The following is a 23,542-nucleotide window of genomic DNA, read 5'->3' on the forward strand; positions in this document are numbered from 1 at the left end:
CTTCTTTATGATTGTCAGAAATCGTTTCTTGCTTTCCTGAGGCAACATGTCAATAAATTCAATTAATATATCTATTGATTCAATTAATATAATTGATTCAATTAATGTATCTACTCTATTACAACTAGATGGTTATTTGCAAAACAGAATTGCAAACAAAATGACAAATAATTTTTCGCCTCAAAAAGTCCTTCTCTCTTGCTGGAATAAAATACTTCTCTTCTATTCTCTTTAAAAGAAATGTGATAGCATTAATGGGAGGGATCTGCCACGCTATTTTGGCATGCTCTACTGTTTCATCATTAGCAGGAAACCAGCTTTATTAGAAAAGCTATTTCGGTCCATATACAGGAACAGTGGGGAAAGGGGAGTAAGGAGTCTCAAACACCTTCTCTTAGAAGAAGTGTACTATTTTTACAATCCTCTTGCTTAATTCCAGCAAGGATTTTAAATCACTGGGATACAGAATGGAGGCTGACACAACTGCTTCATATCAAGAATGTCAGGACTCTAGGTAATAAAAGATTTCACATTCCTTTAAGCCTTCATTCTATTACTCCCAAATACAACATACTTTAAATAGAAAATATCTTGTAACTTCATACAAGATGCCTTAAGTATTTATAACACAGAACCAGATGCAATCTAATCCTAGCAATCATCTAGTACCTGTAAGCATGTTCTACTGAGAAAGAATGCCAAAACACTCTTACTGAAATGAGCCCTCTGTGGTTCTGGAGCCTTTTATATACAACTACTATGAAGACCAAACTCAACAAACTATATAGAAGGCTAGGTTTGTGGTACCATTCAACTGCCCTGTCAGATGAAGAATGACATCTCTGAACTCAGACAAGGACATAGATCAAGGTCTGCCTGACTCGTGTGGTATCATACACAAATACTGGACCAATGTGTTCATTGGTGTAAGTCTCAGCAATGAGTTAGAAAGTATGAGAGCAGCTGAGATTATCTACAGCCTTTCCATCCTACAATATTATGAACTGCTTGGGCTGATATAGATGAGGGATTTTTGTCCTCTGCTAAAGGGAAAGCATTTTGTATTATTCTTGAGCATATTGCAGCTCTGCAGGTGTGTCTGGTACTCTAAGCCATAAGAGCACCTAAATAGTGTCAGGCAGCATTGGCATAAACCATCTCTCACTCAAGCACACAGAAAACATGCACAATCCATAGGAGAGGTAAAAATGGACTATTCAAAAACACAGATCTTGCATGCAACACAGAATGATGAAGGAATATTATATTACTCTTCTGTTTTGGAGAAAACTACTCAGAACAATATTGGAAAACAAATTTTTTGTATTATCCTAAGGCCAGTAATCTGAGATCTAATTTAAGTGATGCATGAGATTCATGATTGCGGAAAGCACCAGTAACAAAAACCCAAACTCAAAAACTTGCAGAGCTCTCAAACTTATAAAGAGAAACACATAATTTTGAACACACAGACAGCATGTCTAATAGGTTAACTGTTCAATTATACCTCCAAGTTTTAAAATTATGACTCAGAAGGAAGGTCATTCTTTCCAATGAATAAAAATATCAACTGACCCCTTTTCTATTGGAGACACTTGGATACCATCAACTGAAAGAGGAACCCAAACTGAAAGCAGGACTGAAAACAGCAGGATGCACATTCCACAAAAGGAACTACTCATTTCAACTGCAACACTAAAGTACTTCCCACCACACCTTTACTAAATAAAACTCAAACTACAGTCATTTATGTAGTATGATAATCCATACAGTCTTTATCTAAGAAGTTTTTGGATCACTGATTTTAGAAAATTATTTTGCACTGAAGTATTCTCCTTGGTACTCTCCTTTCTTTCACCTACATAGTTCCTTGCTAGGCTTATTTTCTCATTCTCCGTCCCTACATACTCATGAAGCTTTTTCTTTGCTAACAAAAGTCTTCAGTCTTTCAGATTCTGTCTTTTTTTTAAATTCTGCTTACAGTTTAATATAAAAAAGAGTGCTATGATAGCTCTGCTATGTATCATTTGCTGTAACAGCCTCAATAGGAACTGTGGGGAAAGGGGAGTAAGGAGTCTCAAACACCTTCTCGATGGACAACATTATTTAGTGCTATCATCAAGTTGGTAAATTAAAGGCCTTTCATTTTATAAAATTAAGAATATAATCTTTAATATGAAAGATACTTAAGAATATCCAAGGAAATAGTTTTTTCCTAAACAGACATGCTAGAAAGAAGATATCTACTTGACAAATATTTATCTGTAAGAGTGAACAAGTGTTTATAAGGATGTGTTCCTGAAAATAAAGTGGGTTTCATTCTTTGTTGTTGAGATTGACAGATCTGACAATGTTATTAGCACAAAATGGTTGTTCATCCAACTACTAAAGCAGCAACTGATACACCTACTGAGCAAAGTGCTCAGTAGGAGGGACTATTCCTCCCTCTGCAAGAATTCAAGTTGGAATCAAAAGAAAAACAATTTACTTAATTGTGAATTAAAGAATGCATATAATAATGTAGGTTCAGTAAAAATAAACTGCATGCACACAAATTTCATTAATTTCTTATACCTGTTCAGTCATCTAAAAAAAAAAAAGAAAAGAAAAAAATAAACCAAAAACTCAAAGCCACAAAAAATTTTGCCTCTATTGCCAATGAGTTTAGGCCTGTTTTTGGTGTATGATCACTATTTCCCCAATACCAGAACGAAAAGGGCTCTACTCATCTGTTGAGCTAAGAGAAAAACGTATAGCACCTTAAAACAGGACTGAACTGCAAAAGTAAGCACACTGAATTTACACTTGAGTATTCTACATGCAATGATTAGAAGATTTAGTTTTGAAATGTTGATGATCAAACAAAACAGAAGTTATTTATTTTTTTACAAGTTAGTCTTCTGAGTGCAAAAATTTCCTAAGAGAAGAAATGTAAATTTTTCTAATAATCTAAACATATTTTCATATTAAAGAATATATAGCGTTACCTTCAAATTCCATCAGTTTTGAACATTTTGATACTTGCATAACTGAACATTTAGGAAGAGAGTTGTGTGGAAGATGCATATTACCATCGTTGACCAATACTGACCTTTCTCCTCTCAGCTGAAATGAAAATTTTCCTGATGTCCCTTCCATGAAGTCTTCGCTCTCCGATACGCTGAGACGATCATTACAAATTAATTGTCTACTTTTATCATTAACAGGTGTGTACAACCTTTGCTCTGCTAAGTAGTTATTATTACTTCTGCCAGGATTATTCATCATCATAGCTGGTTCCTCAGAATCTAGCTTCTCTTTGTCTGAAATAGTCAAAAAGAATACATTTTGAAGAAGGGTCCTTACACAATACACACACACACAACAGAGCTCAAAATTAATTACTGTTTGTCATGTTACATTATCAAAATTTGCTTGTACCAATTTAAAAGGAAAGAAAGCTTAAGACTTTTAAGAGTAAAGTAATCAATGTCTTCTTACGAGCAGCATTTCTTTAAGTCTTTCAGTTTTGGGTTTTAACATCTCGATATTTCATCTTTTTTTATTTCCTTTTTACAGATAAGTGGATTTTACCTTGTGAAAAGAAGTGATTGCTTTTCAGGATCTGACTATTATGAAGGAACTCAAGAAGAAGATAGCTGTTCATCTCGTACCTTGGTATGTGCACATGATAAGAATCTCCACAAAAAACCTCACATTTGCATGATCCCCAACTCAGGCTATAACTACATTAGGTTCTCAACTTCTTCAACTACTAATATCAATTTATTAAGGTTAATGGATTAAACTACATATAGGGGGACATTATATAAAGATATATTTATAGAGTAAGCACATAATAATAAAGTAAAGTTTACTACTTTTTGTATAAGACTTATTTTGCAATAAGGTAAAAAGTGAGATATTCAGTTTATCATGTAAAGTAACAATCCCAGACAATGTAAGAATTGTCATTATTACAGATGAGTCTTCATTAAAGACAGAGTCCCAGCATATTTCATTATGAGCTAACATGCAGGAAGCCAAGATGCCTTTCTCATCTGCAAGAAAATTACTTCTAAATCCCACATTTAGCAACCTTTATTAAGTCTCCACTAAAGAAACTCTTAATAGCAAATACGATGTAGTTGAAGGCCTGTCAAGACATATCATTCCTTTTTATTCCTCCTTTTATGCTCAATAATCCATCAGGAAATCTCCTTAGATGAATGGCATCTCATTATCTCTTTAAACGTGTCACCATTTAATGTTAATTTTACCCATTGAAGAAAACTTTCAGTAAAATTCCACTACTTGTAAACCTATAGGAAAAAGAGGCACCTGAGTAGCTTTCAACTCACTTTCAGAGGCAAAGGTCAGCATCATTTTTGGAAACCACAGTTTCAAAACTGCCTTAAAGCCATTTTAATACTTTCGAAATTTACACTGAAAGGACCTTCAATATAATAATTCATGTAAATAACAATATTGAAACCCATCATGCAGTTATTTTTCTAGCAAATAATAATAAGTATCAAAACACTCTTACTCTGATCTGGAAGATCAGATATACTTCCCAGAGAAGTTGTTCTACATAAGCATGCCCGAGCAGTGCTGACTTTTCTAACCTCTGCAGCCTCAGCAGGAGGTTTTGGAAGGAAAACAGAAGAATCTTCATCTTTTGCAGAAGTGATTAATATTGGTTTCTGTGACAAAGATAAAGAAGACTTTTAAATAAAAGCACAGATAATTTCATTTTTATACAAGAAAAAATTAAAAAAAAATAGAAACCCACATGATTTATAATAAAGGGCTAAGTTCAGAATAGAACAGAAATTACATAGGCTTGCTCATTAAGAAATTTTCATATCCAGAATCTAATGATATCATTCCACCAAACAACCAGATGTCTATACCATTATCACCATAGAAAGCCATTAAAAGCCAGCACTCAGGGTGCAGAGAACAAAAACCAGCTGGAGTAGAAAAGCTCAGAATTATTTATTCCTCTTAAATGCTCATTTAATTACATCTGCAACATGCTTATTTATCAAAGAAAATGCGCCAAAGACTTGTGCTAGCAAATCTAGAGCTCCATCTATTCTTTGATTTGTATTTGAGCACTAAAATAGTATTTCCAAAACACTTTGAATGTGTTCATATGTACTACTTCCTATCACACTGAGACATATCATGCAGATCCAGAACGGAAGTCCAAGTTTTATTTATGCCAGTGTCTTGCATCTTAGAGGATGTGACCAACCCCCTGAACCTCTCATACAAAACACCTGATGTGCCCTTTCCCTACATAAAAGCACTGACCTGTAATATCAAGATTGTCTACTCATTTCCTCATCATAAAGAATCCACTAGAAAGTCTCCAGCCAATCCTTCTGAGCTCTCCACAGTATTAGCTGAAGATAGCCAAGAGATGTGACCCACTCCCCACAACCACTATGACTAAGTCCTTCATTTACAGTGTAGTGTCTTATATTTATTGGTAAAGCAAAAAAGGCAGTTTTTGCATTGGTCAATAGTTTTCTCTAATTTTTTTCCGTTCTCACACATAAAATAAATGCAAATTTAACACCAGTACTTGAATACAACTGTAGATGTATTTAATCTAAATAGAAGTATGGTCAGAATTTTTTAACTTGATTCATATAAATACATTACCTTATCAAAATTACTTGGATTTCTTGGATTTTTTCCCTTAATTTCCAAAAGAATGTTATATTTACATTACTGCCTTGAAGAAGCATATTTTACTGATTTAGCATCTCTGTTCTCTGTACTAAACAAATTATCGTGATTTAATCTTGTATTTAAAGATCAAATAAAAAAAACCCCCAAACTTAAAAGAGCAGATACTTTATAAATTAAAAACAATTTGCAATTTTCCCAGAAAGTGAAAAGGGGTTCTCCAAGTACCTCTGTTTGTTTAGAAATAAACTATAATCATTACATTTTATGGAAGTGTAAGTAAAGCTGAAACACAACCACATATTTTCTTTCAAATTACTGATCACAGAGACAGAGAATAGATGAGATTGGAAGGGATCTCTGGACGTCCAATCCCTGTGGCTCAAGTAGGGCCACCTAAACTCAGGACCATGTCCAAGAAGCTTTTGAAGATCCTCTGGGTAACCTGTGCCAGGGCTTCGACAACCTCACAGCCAGAAAAGTTGCGGTTTGTACCAACTGCCTCTGGTCATGTCATGGAAGAGTCTGACCCCATCCTCCTTCCACCTGCCCTTCAGGTACTTCTACACATGGATAAGATCCTCCCTAGTCTTCTCCAGGCTGAATGTTCCCATCTCTGTCCCTTCATCACCTTTGCGGCCCTCCATCAGACTCTCTCCACTAGCTCCATGTCTTCCTTGTACCAGGGAGCTCAGAGCTCATACAGGACCCCAGGTGTGGTCTTACCAGTATTGAGTAGAGGAGAAGGATCATTTCCCTCAACTTGCTGGCAACACTCCTCCTAATGCAGCCCCAGATACCATCAGACACCTTCTTAATGGCAAGGGCATGTTGTTGGCTCACGTTGATGCTCATGAACATTTTCTATTTCAGTAAACTTACACAAGAAAGCTGACTCAAGTATCTGTCTTCTGATTCTTGTTAATGTCACTTAGAATTATAATGCAACACAGCAGTATTTAAACAGTTTAAGTTATTTTCAGGTTTCTTTGGTGGAAAAAATAACAAAACTGACTTTATAAGTCTCAGACTAAAATTACAACAGGCCTCCATTTTCCCCCAACATCTTTAAATCATACCTTTTCCTAACATTACCGAGACGCATATTTATGTCAGTACTGCATGAGTTACTTCCAGAGTACTCACATGATCCAGTGGACTAAGACGAACACCAGACACTGGTCTTGATTCAGTCAAATCAAAACTGGATGCATGAAGACTAACAAAGAAATGGAACATAATATGAATAAAGCAGACCCAGTGTTTTGCGATCAGTCAGTTCTTTTAATTTTATGTTTCATCCCTTTGCCAATGAATATGGGGAAAAGAAGGAAGAAAGGTAGAGTGAGAAACTACTTCACACTATTCCTCTTCTTCCATGAATACTATTCATCTTTGATATCTGGGAATCCAGCACAATAAGGAAGAAGAATTACAAGATCATCTGCACACCTGCCATGATACAGTTTATTTTATACATCCATAACAATTCTCTAATGTAAGCCTAAATTCATGCACAAACCCAACTGCCCAAGCTATTTCATACAAGCTGCTGAACATTTCAGGGCAGGAAATCCAGGCTTGTGCAGGCATGACATGCTCCTTCCCACACAAAGAAGCAGCACAGAGAGAACAAGCATGGATGTCAACCAGAGGGACCTCATTACCTGATTACCAGGCTCTTGCCTTCTGTAAGGGCACAACACTACGCACTAAGGAGTATCGTACCAATTAAGTTCCTGAAGTCATGCTGCCATGAAAACTGCATGGACACTGACTGGCTTATATAGTCAAACACGTTTCGGCATTCTTTCTGGCATGCCTGACACCTAACATTACAAATACAGTTCCATATCTCCTCCCTGCAGTCACTATAGAACGGGTACATAAGGAGAGCTAAAAGATGATTGAGAAAATGGTTGAAAACAGCTCACTATATAATTTTTTTTCTCTTGTCATAATAGACGGATCTATTGAGGTCTGTGAACTTTAGTATGTAACAAAATTCCACACAGAAATAATTCTGAAGTAGTATAAATTTTGGTTGAAAGTGAACATTTCAAACTTCAAGACCTACGATTTTACATTTAAAAGATCTGAGAATGCTCTAAAAAAGATCCAGAATACAGGTTAAGTGGAAACAAGCAAGCTTTCACATGTTCTTGGAAAAAAAGATGAAGATTATCTCAATTAAAACCATTCAATTTAGAATTTCAGGAAAAGGTAAATAACAAACCATTTTCTCATACTATTCTCCACATAGAAAACTAGTGTAATGACTGCCTCTGGCAGCTCTAATCCACAGGAACTTCCTGGACATATAGATTAACACCAACAGTAAGGATCATTAGAAGGCGGCAAAGGATGTGATTAGGAATACAGATTAACACAGGGAAAATAATCACCGGAAACATAATTACAGAATCAAATCTCCTGCTGCTAACGGATATTTGAAAAAATCTTAAAGCCACAGTACCTAAAAACTGAAGGGGGTCTATTTTGAGGACCTCGCAAGGATCCAGATCCAAAAAGTTTCCTTTGACCATCTGTAGGTGTAAATGGTCTTCGAGTTTCTACTGTTCGTAGAACATTTCTGGCTTCATTTATAATCTCAGAACAGGTCTTCTGGTTTGCCACTGAAAGCCAGTAGAATGGTTCTGCCTTTTTTGTATTTTCACTCTTTGAGGCTTGCATTTCTCTGCAAAGTACTGCACAGGAAGAACACTGGATAATACATGTGAAAGGCACAAAGTATTATGCTAGTTTTAAGCCACAAACTATTAATCCATCACTAGTTATGCTACCGCAATGTGGTTAAAAAGGACGTAATAACTAAATCCTAGACAGCGCCGAACTAGTGCAAAATAAGGCTCATTGATACTGCATTTCCCCCTCTGTTCCCCAGTTTTATAGGAAAACACTGAAGAGCAGAAAGTATCTGACATGGAGGACCCCTAGTTTTTTACAGGGAGCTAAAATACACCACCATGCTTCATGGGCCAAACGTGATCTTTCCCAATACCATAGAAAATCTGTTTCTTGACACTTGATTACTTAGGAAACAGGACAGCCAAAACAAGAATTCAATAATATGGTGTAAAGAGACAGGATTTTTCCATCTTAGGAAAAACCCAACATATATTATCAACCTTACCAAGGGCAGCTTCCTAATATGTCAAAGAGGCATTACTATCAGTAACTGAAGCACAGTTATCAGCAATTGATAAGCAGAGACAAAGAAGAACAAGCAATCATCTTCTTCCTCTGAAAGAAATTAATCCTCAACCCACCCCCCAAGCACACAAAAAGAAAGATAACACTAACGTAACATAAGCTGTCAACCCAAACTTCCAATCATTGTTCTGTCCTGCTGCATCTTCTGGCAAATGCAGTGGTCAGCAAAAGACTTGCTCCAACATCTCTCAAGCCCCACAAACCCAATTGCTTATCATGGTGCAGTTCTCTGTAGATATCATCCTTGTCATTTTACAGCAAACTCATCCTGAGTCTTAAACCATCCAAAATTCCTCTTCTGCTTTTCAAACTTACCTAAAAAGAAAAACATGTTTCTGCACTGTGACTCAGACCATCTGGTAACTTCTATTCTCTCACATAGTTAATGACAATGAACTGACAGTAGATCAGACACCATCATCCTGGTTATTTCTAAACCACGGAGTAAAAAAAAAAAAATCTTATTTCTTTAATTTCTCAGTTCAGTTCTTCCTGGTTTGCATTTTTACTTTTCCAACTGCTTTTTCTTCCTTTGACAGCCTCTACATTCTAGCACTGATACACACCCAACTCTTAAAGCAGAACTACCCAACATAAAATTGGATGTTAAGGAGAAGTGCACCAACCTCTTTCACTAAATGATGTGTAATTAAAAAAGACACAGGAACAGATCAGAAACCTGAGACTGTCAGTTTTTTTAAGATTTCTGATTACCATTAATATTTTCCTTATCTTCACTGTGACTGAATTCGGTTCTCTATGCTCCCTACTCTCCCCTCTATTACAATGTGATTCAAAAAAAGTAAGGAATTCCACTGCAGCAGCCTGTTTGAAGCAGTTATCCAGTCAGTTTAGTAAGAATATGCAAATAATAGCTATTACTAGACATGATTTTAAGCACCAGCAATTTAAACACCAGCAACTTACCAATCACAACTGATACACTTTCAGCTTGGTGAAATTTTGAGGCAGAGAAATCACTATCGAAAAGAAACGAGAACAAAGTTGATCAGAATGAAGTCTGCAACCCTTAACAGAGCGAGGTTTCCAGTACAGCCGTGAGACAACACGTCCAAGAGGAACTCCCCAAATAAGCAGCACCTGTGAGGTAAAAGCGGACCCAGCCCAAACCCGGCAAACAAGCCTCTCCTGGGAACGGGGCACTGCCAGCTGCCGGAAAACGGCACAGGGGTTCTCCCTCTCCGTCCGCTTTTCCAAAGCCTCCCGCCCAACTTTCACATATGTTGGAAGGGACCCACAAGGATCATGGAGTCCAACTCTTAACTGAATGTCCCACACGGGATCGAATGGGGATCGAACCCACAATCTCGGTGCTACTAGCACCATGTCTAACCAACCGAGCTAATCTCAGGGCTAACTCGCCGCACAGTCCGGCCGTCCGCCGCAGCCCGCCGGGGCGGCATCCCCGGGTACAGCCACCGCCACCGCGGGGCCCCGGTCCCGCTCACCCTCCCGCCCCGCCGTTCCCATAGCAACAGTACACACCATGGCGCCGCCGGGACGGGGCCGAGGCCGCAGCGGGGCCGACCCGGGAGCAGGCCGGGGCAGGGGCAGGGGCCGAGGCCGGGCGGACCCCTCACTACCCTGTGCCGGCCGGTGCCGCGGCGCCCGTGCCGCCGGTGCCCCCGCGCTCCCTCCACCGCCCCCGGGGGACACCGGGCACCCCGAGGCGCACGCGCGAGCACCTGCGGGCGCCTGCGCGGCGCAGCCGCTGCCTGAGCGGGGCGGAGTCCGCGCATCCCAGAGATGTCCCTGGATTCCAACGGCGGGGTCTGGGAGGGGTCCTGCCGCAGCGTTGGCTCGTAGGACGGTGGTTTTGTGGTGGAGGGCGCTTCTTCCCGGCCAGTCCTGCCTCACGTTTAGCGACAGCGTCTGGAAAAAGCCCAGGATTCAGTTGGCAGAAGTTACTCAGTGTGACCTGTTGCCAGTTTAGGACTCTCTAAACACAGACACGGGGCCCAGTTTAGAAAGCAGACATGGTTTATTCTGCACAGAGTGCAAGGTGGAAGTTTTCCCCAAATCAAGCACTGCAATTCTCGAAAATGTACAGAATCATAGAATCATGGCTAGGCTTTGTGAACAAAGATTTGGGTAGGGCTCTACCTACATTTGTTACAAGCCCGCTGGCAGCTGGTGGCTAAAAAGGCCAATACGAGATAGACATGTCCGATTGCAAAAGGCACAGCATAAGGACTCCTTAGGTGGAATATTCTGCAAGACACGACTCTTCTGCGTTGTCTTTTCTCCTCAAGAGTGATCCTGCATGCGTTCTCAAAGGAAGCAGCAGCGTTAAAGATAGTGTGTCTCCAGATCACCCAATTGGAGGCCAGAGTAGACCAGTTATGTTGATCAATATAGCCAAGGCTGAGATGTTGTTTCACAGAGTCTTTGTATCTTTTCTTCAGGGCTCCTTTCTTGCGGCAGCCGGTGGCAAGTTCACCATAAAGCAAGATTTTAGGAAGGCGGTGGTCCTTCATCCTTGAGATGTGTCCTGCCCAACGTAGCTGTGTTCTCAGCAACGTGGCCTCAATACTTGTGACTGCTGCTTGTTCTAGAACAGATGTATTAAGTCACATAATCTGACCAGTGGATGTTTGGGACTGTATGGAGACAGCGCTGATGGAAGTGTTCTAAGAGACGCAGGTGGTGGCGGTAGATGACCCATGATTTGGAACCATATAAAAGAGTAGACAGCACTATGGCTCTGTAAACACTGATCTTGGTACTTTTCTTCAAGTGTTTATTTCACCAAACTCTTTTATGGAGTTTTCCAAAAGCACTATATGCCTTTGCTAACCTGTTGTCTATCTCTCCGTCAATCTTACCATCCGAGGAGATGAGGCTACCTAGGTAATTAAACTGCTGGACTGATTTGAGCTCTGATTGGCCAATGGTGATATGGGGATGATGGAAGACTTCCTGAGGTGCAAGTTGATAGAGAACTTCTGTTTTCTTTAAGCTGACTTCCAGCCCAAAGAGCTCAGCAGCCTCTGCAAAGCAGGATGTTAAACACTGCAGAGCTGCTTCTGTGTGGGCGACAAGGGCAGCGTCATCAGCATAAAGCAGCTCCCGGACAAGATGATTTAAGGTCTTAGTGTGGGCCTTCACTTGCCTTAGGTTGAATAGGCTTCCATCAGTACGATATCGAATGTAGATACCATCCTGATCATCGAGGTCTGCCGTGGCCCTTTGGAGCATCATGCTGAAAAAGACTGTGAATAGGGTTGGTGCAAGAACGCAGCCTTGTTTCACACCACTGGTAATTAGAAAGGGCTCAGAAAGTGCGTCGCCATATCTGACTTGGCCGTGCTGATCCTCATGAAGTGAGATGATCATTTTAAGGAACTTGAGGGGACATCCTAAACGTTCCAAAATCTGCCACAGACCTTTTCTGCTCACAGTATCAAAAGCCTTAGTGAGATCAACAAAGGTTCTGTTCCCTACACTTCTCTTGCAGTTGTCTGAGAAAGAATCATAGAATCAATTAGGTTGGAAAAGACCTCTGAGATCATCGAGTCCAATCTGTGACTGAACACCACCATGTAATCTAGACCATGGCATTAAGTGCCATGTCCAGTCTTTCATGAAACACCTCCAGGCACAGTGACTCCACCACCTCCCTGGACAGCCCATTCCAATTATACTATACATGCACTTTAGCAAACAAAAACACTGCAGTTCATTGGCTACTTCTCTTATTGATTCATATTCTACCTTCTATTGGTTAAATTATTCTCTTGCTTCTCATGCTAATTAGTCCACATGCTCAATCTTTCTCTTCTTTTGAGTAGGTGGCTTTCTCGAGTTGGTGGTCCGTGGTGGTCTCAATCTCCCATTGCTGGACCCAAGAGGCTGTGAAATGGCACCAATCCCTTGCATTATAAGGAATTTGTGGCCAGCCAGGTGACAAGAGACACAGTAGGACACAATAGACAGACAGGTGACACAGAGGGAGCTGACACAGAAAGACCCCAGACTATTCGATAAAAGCCCAGGCGGTCCTTAGTTCAGGGTCCCTCCTTTGAAGTTATGAGAACTGACAAGGCAAGACTGTTTTGCAACCCCATTCTCATTCTCTGTAACTCTCTGGGCAAATTGTTCACTATTTCTGACTCTTGAGGTGTCAGCATCATTGTGGTAACCTTCTCTCTGAGCTGATTCACACATTGGAAAGGGAGACATTGAAAGTTTTCCACAGTAAAAACCAGGCGTCACAGTCCTTGTGTAGCAGCAGCCACAAACCCCCATCCCATCCTTGGGTCATTCTGGTCAGGCACTGAGGGTTGGATTGCTCACTTCAGCAGCTCCCTGCCAGGGCAGAAGCACTATCGCATCTCCCGCTCACCTCCTGTTCTCTGGAAGGACAAAAGGTGGACATTTTCACACTGTCTGTAGCAGAGCTTTGCATAAATGGGTCCCACAGGCCTGATAGCTTAGTTGGAGTGGCACAAAGGGGTCACTTGCAGTGACTCCCCCAAGCTGCCTCCTAGCAAGGTCCCACCAGAAATGCATCCACCTCCAGGTTCTGGGATCCCGTTGTCCAGGTGCACCGGATGCTCGCTCAACAGCTTCCTTGCATGCCTCCTGTTATTGCAGTGGGTAATGTGATCACGACTCTTATCAGAAAATCTCCAGATATGTAACAACAACAAAGACAGGCCTTTTGGGGCAAGTGGGTTGTTCATGACTGACAAGGACAGTCTTTGTTTGCTATCTCTGAATGCATTTTGAAATTTATCTAAAAATTGCTGTAGGAGGGTAGTTATTACTGCTTTGTGAATAATGGAAAAACACAACAAATATGGGCCCATCTGACCAAGCTTCTTCCTTTGTTCCTTTATTATGTGCTTCAGATATATCTGAAAGCACTTTCCAAATAAATGCACCTTGTACATATACTTATATGTAAATATATATATATATATACTGGTGTGAAATTCCTTTAACTAATTGCTTGCTAACCTAACTTTTAATTTCTTATGTTTGTTAGACAAAAACCCTGTTGATATTTTAAATTTAATTTGCCTATCTGATTATTATTATTATAAGTCTTGTTATGCCCCTCTCTTCTACAAAAATACCCTCTTCCAGTTTTTTTTTGATTCTGACAGGTGTTATGATAGCAGTAAAAAGATCTACATGTGTAACCTTACCTGGTTTACATAACACCTGCCATTATCTCTGCTAGCTTCTACTTTTTCTCTAATTATTAGACGTCTAGTCCTCTTTCTTCTGCAGCCAAGTTCAATACCTCAGAAGTAATGAAAATCTTGTTATTACTGTACTTGCTTTTCTTCGTATATTCTTCCTTAAAAGTGAAAATAATCTGTGCATGTGCGTGCATGCTATTTTCAGATCAGTTACCTTCTTTTCTGTTACTTTCTTCTGCACCTTTCTTTTATTAAAATAATGCAAGGGAAGTTTCATAGAAAAGTGTGTAGATCTGTTTCCTAGTAAAGCCAGTTTGAATCTCTTTTTACTGTTATCATCTCATCATTCTTTAGTCAATTTTTAAATCCACCCTGTTAAACCCACTAAGCCTTGTTTCTTGGCTTCTTTAATCCTTTTCATATGCACATTATTTTTCCTCTCTCTATTTTCTAGATCATCAAATTGAATAGTTAAATTTTATTAATTTTCTGAGCTTTGGCAATTATAGCAAATATTTCTTTTGTGATCTCTCTGCTCTGTCTCAATTGTTACAACTTTCTCACTTAAATCCTTTGTCTTACGTGCTTTTTATTGAATGAACTCTTTCAGCACCTACTTTAATTGCAGGTACATAATTAAATCTTGTTTGCAATAACAGTCCTTTGGGATGGAAGCATCATCAAAACATATAAACTGACTTGGTCTAGGCAAGTTAGTATTTGCTCAAGAGATTGCTGAGGTAAAAGGAATGTCCTCTGAGCATGTCTGCCTAACTAAGGAAAAAATACAAAGTATCCAATTATGTCATATTCATTCAAATTACTTCTCTTTTTTATTTTTTTTTTAAATTTGAGAAACATGAAAGGGATTTTGTGCTGGTATCCAGTCTCAATTTCCAGTTCTGCTAACTTAAATCTGTCTAGAGATGAAACTTACCTGAATATCCAAGCAAACAAGGCCTATATTTCAATGCAATTCAGAACTAGTTAACAGTGTTAAGCACTTTGCCTGCTGAGTGTTCATTGATTACACTTGCTGCTTCCACTTGCCGACCTGTAAAAACAGGGGAGCCCTGCCGACACTAAGTTGAACATGAGCCAGCAATGTGCTCTTGCTGAAGAGGTGGCCAACAGCCTCTTGGGCTGTATCAGGAAAAGCGTTGCCAGCATGTAGAAAGTGCTCTTTTTCTTCTGTGCAGCACTGATGAGGCCACAACTGCAGTGCCGGTTCCGGTCATGGGCTCCCCAGTACAACAAGGACATACTGGAGTAAGTCTAGTGAAGGGCCACTAAAATAACTAAGGGACTGGAGCATCTTTCTTATGAGGAAAGGCTGAGAGAGCTGGGACTGTTCAGCCTGGAGAAGAGAAGGCTCTGGGTGGGATCTTATCAGTATGTATAAGTATCTGAAGGAAGGGTGCAAAGATGGAGACAGACTTCTTGGTGGTGTCCAGTGAAAACACAAGAGGAAGAAGGCACAAACTGAAATACAGGAAGCTCCATTTAAACATAAAAATAAATTTCTATGATGAGGGTGGTCAAACACTAGAACAGGTTCCTCTTAGAGGTTGTATAGTTGCCATCTTTGGAGGTATTAAATATCTGATTGGAAAAGTCCATGAGTGGCCTGCTCTAGTTGGCTGCTTTGAGCAAAGGGCTTGGCCTAGATGATCTCCAGAGGTTACTTCAAACCTTATTTATTCCATAGTAGATGTAATTTTTTTTTTTAATTCCTTGAAATCTTATTCAGATTTGACTGAAATTTTAGATTTTGGAAATTGCTGTGATCAATCTCTAGCTTCCAGTGTGGTCTGCCCACTGCATCCTGCAAACTCTGCACCTTACCCTCTCTTGGACCAGCACTTGATTCCTTCCATGCTCACTGTTCAGTCCCTTCAGTGAAAAGCTGAGATTTCCCAGTGAAGTTACGCTAGCATCCCAAGTTAAATACCCCTCTGTTGGTATGTTTGTGCTGACATATGGCATGCAAGGACCTCTTGTACCAACTAACTAAGCATCATGAGCAATCTACCAGCTGTACACCCACTATGCAATTGTCCCTACATCAATGAGTGCATTCATTGATTTCCTGATATTTCTGCTGCCTCTGCCAGTGACTGGAAATCCCTGGCTTATTAGCAAAATGCCTGCTTTTCTTCTAGTCTGCCTTTTGATGCAACTAGACAGGCAGGGCTCCGCATGACTTTGGTGCTGCTTCTCAGTTTAAGACTCAAATTTCTACAGCTAGAGCTGGAACAGATATTGGGGAAAGAGCCTTTTTTAAAGAACAAATAGATGTGGAAGAAAAATATGAAGATTATGGAGGCTGCAATCCAGTGTAAAGCCTAAAGGCCAAGATAAGAACGAGTCCTGGGTGAAGAAGAAGAAAGGCCTTTTTTTTTTTCTCACAAGATTCAATCTTCAGTTTAGTGGTTCCAAGAGTTTCTTTTATGACAATTTTGTTGTGCAGAACTTACGATGGCTGTGCATTCATTATGGAGCATACTGAGGTCGGACATGGCACTTACCATTCACAGAAGCCTGTGGTGAAGAATACCAAGAACTAGCTAAATTTGAAGAGATTTTTGGGGACAGAGATGTGGATAAAGTCAAAACGGTTAAGATATAGAACCATTTAGAGAGCTTGCTGAACACACCTAGATAATAGAGGAAGAGGATTCACTGAATAGAGCTGGTGCATTAACGTGGTGATCTTTTTTACTTTCTTAAAGCACCTACATCAGCATTCCTTGTCTTTCCTCCTAACAGATTCTCCTGTCGAATTGTATCTATCAGCTGCTGATGGAAAGGAATGTTAAGAGTACCGAAATATTAGTATTTGGCAAAAGTTCAAAAAGTCACTGGATCATAAAATGGTTTGGGTTGGGAGGGACCTTAAAGATCATCTAGTTCAATCCTCCTGCCACGGGCCGATATACCTTCCACTAGACCAGCTTACTCAAAGCTCCATCCAACCTGGCCTTGAACACTTCCAGCAGTGGGACATCCACAACTTCTCTGGGCAACCAGTTCCAGTATCTCACCACCCTCACAGTAAAGAATTTCTTCCTAATATCTAACCTAAACCTGTCCTCTTTCAGTTTGAAGCCTTTTCCCCTTGTCCTATCACTACAGGTACTTGTAAGAAGTCCCTCTACGGCATTCTTGTCGGCCCCTTTAGGTACTGGAAGGTGCTCCAAGGTCTCCCTGGAGCCTTCTCTTCTCCAGGCTGAACAGCCCCAAGTCTCTCAGTGTGTCTTCATGTGTAGAGGGTGCCTGCAGGCCATAGGTGCTCCATGTCCATAACATGTCAAACTTGTTCAGAACTCACCTTACGCATGTGGTTATACACAAGTCCAGCAGGTCCCATACATACATATGGTCTCTAAGCTCTGTGTGTCTCCCATTCATCTATATATTCTACATGTATGATAGCTATCTAAAGTATGCAGTTTTCTCTAATATCTGGAAATGTCATGGAATAAAACCCAAGCACTGCCACTGACTCAGTGTTGAATTCAGGAAACAGGATAGACCTCCACTCAAATGGAGTGACCCTATAAGACTCTGCAAGTTTTTTGCAGGAGACTGTTAAATTTAAGTTTTGTGGGTTGGTGGATATGTCTGTTATTTTTTTCCAGTTACAGCATTTTTGTTTTTACAAACATCTTTCCAACCAGAACTGCCTTGTCTCTGTTGCCAGAGCTGGCCTTGTAACTCTATTAATGACAACAGAATAGATGGGAAGGAAAGCATGGGCTTTCTCACAAACAACATTGATATAAAATACTGTCTAGAGAGACCACCACAGAGAAGCACTGCTTTCATTTGGGTGTTCAAAATAAGATGGGACTGAATTGGACATAAACCTTATTTACTGTTCCACCACAATCAGCAAAGCCCATTGTATCTCTTATTTCCAGTACATTACCCAGCATAAAAAGATTGTACAGCAGGAAATACTTGATTTTGTGTAGCTTACTGGAGTCTGAGCACCTCAAATAATGCCAAAACGCCCAGATTGGCACAGCTTTCCAGAAAGGTGGCACCACCTATTTCCCCACTGTCTCCTCTTTAAGCAGCTCTTTAACTCAGGGTGAATGTGCTGTGAGGATAACACAAACTTGACATCCAACCCTGAAATTTTCTTGTATCCAGTGTTTATAGTATGTCTTGAAACTACAATTTGTTCTTGTACTTTAGCAAATACTTACTGCAAATAGTTAGCTACCATTCATCATTTCTATGTCCCACTTATCCACAGTGCTCAATATTTTAGGCTCCTCTTTGGATATGAAAGAATCCTTTCATCTGACCTAAATGAACAAGAGAGCTCTGCTGTTTGATACAGTCTGGATTTCTGGCAGTGAGAAATCTGCAATATGGAGAAACAACGCATATAAAAATAGGTTATTGCACAAAATAGAAGAATTTTTTTTAAATCTGACCCAATATTTACACTGATTGTGTGATGGGACATCGTACCTCACGGTATACAATGGCAGTTCCACAATGTGCTGCAAAGAATCACCAGAAGGCAGTCTACCAAACGCAACACGAGGTATTCTGGGTCAGCTTCCAATAAAGCCAGACTTCTTTTGCTGATAAAAACCTGATGATCTGAGGACACACTGCAGCTTTAAAAAACAGCCAAATGTGAACACATCCTGCCAAAACAGATATGTCAGTAGCACATGCCAGCAGAACTTCTGCCAGTAAAACTTTTTAGTTCAAACAAGGCCAGAAACAGCAGCAGCAGCAGCAGTTACACAGCCCCGGGATGCATCATGAGTGGAGTTCTTGGTGGCTGCTTTCACAGTGGCAGCAGTGCAAGAGTTGAGGGAAGAGCCCAGCTGCCCTTCTCCTCCAACACCCAGGCCAACATACATCATAGCCTGTATCTCCTCTTCTGTAGGCTCCTGTTGCCGGCCTTGTTTGAGCAAGGCAGTCTTATGGCTGAAGTTCTGCTAGCATGAAGTTTTGATATTCAGTGGTTAATCTGCAGAAGATTTCTTCTTTGGTCCAGTTACGTTGGCATTACACAGCACTTCTCTCTAGGCTGCAGTGCAACTGTCCATCTTCACTTACTCCCCCTGCAGCCCCCTCTCTGCAGTACTGTGCCAATGCAGTAAACCCAGCTTCCAGTAGGTAATTTTCTGCTAAATGATAACAAAATGGCATCTACGCTCTGCTGGAAAAAAACCAAGATCTCTTTCCATCTCAGACTGATCAGCAGCACGAATGTAGGGTTAGACACAGCTGAGACAGGTATGAGCTTCATTTTGGCTGCTGTAAGTGGAAATTTTCTTTAAATTTTTTGACAAAATATTATGTACTTCAGTGGCAATCACTTTGCAAATACAGTGTCACTTTTGCAGGTGAAAAAAAATTACTGATAATTATTGAACCATGAACCAGTACAGACTTGGGGCCAACCTGCTGGAAAGCAGTGCTGCAGAGAAGGACCTGGGGATCCTGGTGTACAACAAACTGTCCATGAGCCAGCAGTGTGCCCTTGTGGCCAAAAAGGCCAATGGAGTCCTGGAATGCATTAGAAAGAGCATTACCAGCTGGTCAAGGGAGGTGATCCTGCCCCCCTGCTGAGCGCTAGTAAGGCCACATTTGGAGAACTGTGTGCAGTTCTGGACTCTGCAGTACAAGAGAGGCACGGAGCTCCTGGAGTGGGTTCAGTGGAGGGCTACAAAGATGATTAAGAGACTGGAACACCTCTCTTATGAGAATAGGTCAAGAGAGCTGGGCCTGTTCAGCTTCAAGAAGAGATGACTGAGAAGGGACCTTATCCATGTACATATCTGAAGGGAGGGTATCAAGAGGATGGAACAAGGCTCTTGTCGGTGGTGCCAAGCAATAGAACAAGAGACAATGGGCAGAAACTGATGCCCATTGGAACAGAAAGTTCCACCTAAACATGATGAAGAACTTCTTTACTGTGTGGGTGACTGAGCACTGGAACAGATTGCCTGGAGAGGTGGAGTCTCTGTCACTGGAGATATTCTAGAACCCTCTGGACACAACCCTGTGCCATGTGCTCAAGGATGGCCCTGCTTGAGCAGGGAGGTATGACCAGATGACCCACTGTGGTCCCTTCCAACCTGACCCATTCTGTGATTCTGCGAAAGATTTTCATTGATTTTGCTGATGCTGAACTCTCCAACTGGAATAAAAGATAAAATGTGGAAAAGGGCTAAGAAGGTTGTAAATCAAGGCCCAATGTTTCCTGAAAGAAGAATGATATGGCTGCACAAAGTGGAAAAAGGAGGAGAGTGTCATCTCAGGCATTGGGATCGTCTTCTCTAGGGAAGATGTGATTTGCAGGAATACTAGGAAAGTGAAAAGAAATTAAATATGAGACTGGCTAAAGGGTAAAATTGACTGCTAGGGCAAAAATAACTTTAAAACAATTGTTTTAACTACTGGAGTCAAATGCATAGAAATAATCAAAGTAACCACTACATCATGAGTACAAATCTTACATTCCAAATTTTTATAGCTCTAAAGAGGTATGAACATGAATTTATGAAAATCCCATTTTATTAAATAGGTGTTATTAAATTTTTGGTAAATTGAGGTATGAAATAGTTCTGATTTTTGAAGATAAGAGTTTGGAAAGTTTATATCCACTAGGATCTAAAATTTAATTTCCACTGAGCTGAATTGTATTTCCTGCAAATGTGAAATTGGAGAATTCAGTTCCTACTATTGTGATACCTGACTTGGAGTGGTATTTTACAAAGAGTTCCTCAAGGATACATCTCCAGTCATATTTTTATTCATTACCTTAAAATAGGAAGATGGAGTTTTGTTAATGAAATTTGCTGATGACACGGAAGCGGGAGACATCATTAATAAGGAAAGGGATGGCAATATGATACAGGAAGACCTGAATAACCTTGAGAACTAGAGTAATAGAAATGGAGTGAAACTTAATAGTGCAAATTGCAAGCTTGTGCCCTTCTGTACTAATACAAATTTCTGTCATAAGCTGCAAGGTCATCAGTTCAGAAACAGAAATATGCAAGTTGTGCCTATGCAAGTTAACAACTGGCTTCAAATGTTAAGGGGATGTGAAAAAGGCAAATTTGATCCTAGAGTCTACTGGTGACATATTTCAGTAGACAGTGCAAGTGAGTGGAGGAGGAGGCAGTGCTGAGAGCTCCTCTATAGCTCACTGTCATCCAGAGCGTTCACATTCGGTAGAGAGGGACTGAGACTGGGATGAGTGCAGAGAAAGGTTAGTGAGACTGATTGAGGGACAAGCCTATCATGGCATAAGGCTACAGTGGCACAGCTTGTTTATTCTGCCAAAGGGAAGGGTGAGAGATTCTCTTCATATCATCTCTTTAAAGAAGATAAAGAACAATTTATGCTAAAAGGCAATGTTGATTCAGGAACAAATGAACATTATTTGACCTGGAAAAATCAGAATGCAAGTTTTTTAAAAAATTTAAAACCACTGGTGAAGTAAGATTCTGAAACAGCCTGAAGACTGGAGGAGTCAAAAACCAAAATATATTAAGAGCTGTATTAAAGTTGTATAAAAAGAATGGATTGAGGTAGTTGCCAGAAATAGCTGGAACAGAGATCCAGTTGTCTCATTCAGTATTCCTCTGAAAAACTTTGAAGTGATTTAGTAGCCATTCATAAAAAACACAGAAGTAAACATCCTTCATTTCTAAATGAGCTCTGCATTAGCATGAATTAGATAATTTTTTGATTGGTGAACCATTTCTTTGTTTTTCCTGGTAATATGAATAGCAGTACTGCTACCAAGGACAAGATGAATACCTGTGGAATTTTTTTATTTCCATCTACAGAACTAATATTTCTCCCTCAGATATCACTGACGTTATTAGAGCATTACTTTTCCCAGTAGATTGTTTGCAGGCCAGTCGCCTGCCTTAGTCAAAGAGAAAAGCTAAGGAAAAAGGCAGCATAACACTGGGAGCCTTGAAAAGAAAACAACTGTTTTTGCTCTGTGTGTGTGTATGAGTCTGTGTGTTTTCTCTGTTATGCTTTGTTGTGCAACAGCAATAATCTCTATTGCTTTGTAGTATACTCAAAATAAATGGCTTTTTAGATTGATTACATGCCTCGACTTTGCTTTGGCTATTAATCAATCTCAGCAGCTGTTTATTGCTTTGTACATTACAAAGCAATAAAGATTATCCTTTAAAGAGCTGTTAATGCCTCATGGAAAAGTTTGAAAACCATTATTTTTAGAAATAGTACTGCTGATATGTAATTTTCTTACTTTTCTTTCTTCCTTCCATGTTATTTTAAGAGAGCTGTGTGCTTGTGAAACACACAACCAAGTGTCTACCATCTCTGTTGCTTCTTTGGATTCCTTTCCATTGCATCACATTTCTTTCCTAAATTGCTAAACACAGTGCTTCATAGCTGGCAGTGTTTTGTGTGATGGTCCTTATTCATCTGAAGTCAGCAATGGATTTTGCATACAAGGGTACCATCCTCAGAGCATACCAGTATCAACACTATTCCTGTTCTTCCTCAAAGTTGGGTTGTTTGTTTGTTTTTTATCAAGTACAAGTTTTAGGGTTTGCCTACACTGCAAAATGAACCAGTGAAAATCTAACAATGTATTTAGGAATGCAAAGCTCTCTGTGTGGACATTTCTATTCCATGATAAATAAACTAAGGAAAAAGGTAGTGTTTGTTATTTTGGAACATAAACTTTCCTGTGGGGATTGATACTCTCCTACATACAAAAATATATTTCTACTTGTAGAATTACACTGGGAAAAAAAACCACTTTAATTTCTGACAGCAACTGCAGCTCAAATATTTATAGATATTTGAGTGATATTCACGTGACCTTGTCACTGTTGCAGATGTACACTCTTCATAATTGTGCCAAGCCCACCTCCTTTTGCAACACTGCTGGCCTGCTCAGCACCACTTCTGAAGAAAGTCTGGGCTGCTCTGTATTTTTACAGCTGCTGTTTTTCATCACTTCTTGTATTCTACACCCTGCCCCTGAGCACAGAAAGGAAGGATTGGGTGAAAGAATTATTTTTCCTTCTGTCCTTGTTTCTATGCCCAATAAACCACAATCTGTCCCATCCTTTCTGTCTTAGGGAGATTTATGGTCAATGTTAAACCAGCAGCTTAGGTTTTGCAAGCTTTTCTGTGGTCTCCTGTCAGTGCAGTCTTCAGTCATGATGTAAGGGAAACCATTCTAGTGGTGAGAAACTGTTAAATTCAGTTATCTACTTTCTCTTCTTAGAGTATCAAGAAAAGTCCGGGGTGTGAGCAAAATTTTATAATCATTACCCTCTCCTTCAAAATTGGCTGTTATCTGCTCGTTCTTATCACAACCTCTAAGACCACCAATCAGCCACTGGTTGATGCTGAACTTGGTTCCAATCTCATTGTCATTAATAATAAAAATGCAAGAAATACCTGGAGATAAGTAG

General features: G+C 40.0%; 1 protein-coding gene across 5 annotated transcripts in view; it reads right to left on the reverse strand.

Moving 5' to 3' along the window:
- The window catches only part of ARMC2 (armadillo repeat containing 2), an 81,880-nt gene extending 71,283 nt beyond the window's left edge, over nucleotides 1-10,597 (reverse strand). Inside the window, exons 1-7 of one of the 5 annotated variants that reach the window (XR_010429288.1) lie at nucleotides 10,423-10,597; nucleotides 9,844-9,896; nucleotides 9,232-9,348; nucleotides 8,159-8,390; nucleotides 6,829-6,901; nucleotides 4,529-4,685; nucleotides 3,092-3,302 (exon numbers count right to left, since the gene is read on the reverse strand). Coding sequence is in view for 4 of the 5 variants with exons in the window: in XM_064649803.1 (XP_064505873.1) it covers nucleotides 3,092-3,302; nucleotides 4,529-4,685; nucleotides 6,829-6,901; nucleotides 8,159-8,390; nucleotides 9,232-9,247 (689 nt within the window). In the remaining variant the exon portion in view is untranslated. The remainder of the gene's footprint in view (nucleotides 1-3,091; nucleotides 3,303-4,528; nucleotides 4,686-6,828; nucleotides 6,902-8,158; nucleotides 8,391-9,231; nucleotides 9,349-9,843; nucleotides 9,897-10,422) is intronic. The other 4 variants (XM_064649803.1, XM_064649805.1, XM_064649804.1 and 1 more) reach the window with 4 other exon arrangements.
- Between the last annotated feature and the right edge of the window lie 12,945 nt (nucleotides 10,598-23,542).

The sequence above is a fragment of the Pseudopipra pipra genome, chromosome 3 (genome assembly GCF_036250125.1).
Source record: "Pseudopipra pipra isolate bDixPip1 chromosome 3, bDixPip1.hap1, whole genome shotgun sequence".
Classification (NCBI taxonomy): domain Eukaryota; kingdom Metazoa; phylum Chordata; class Aves; order Passeriformes; family Pipridae; genus Pseudopipra; species Pseudopipra pipra.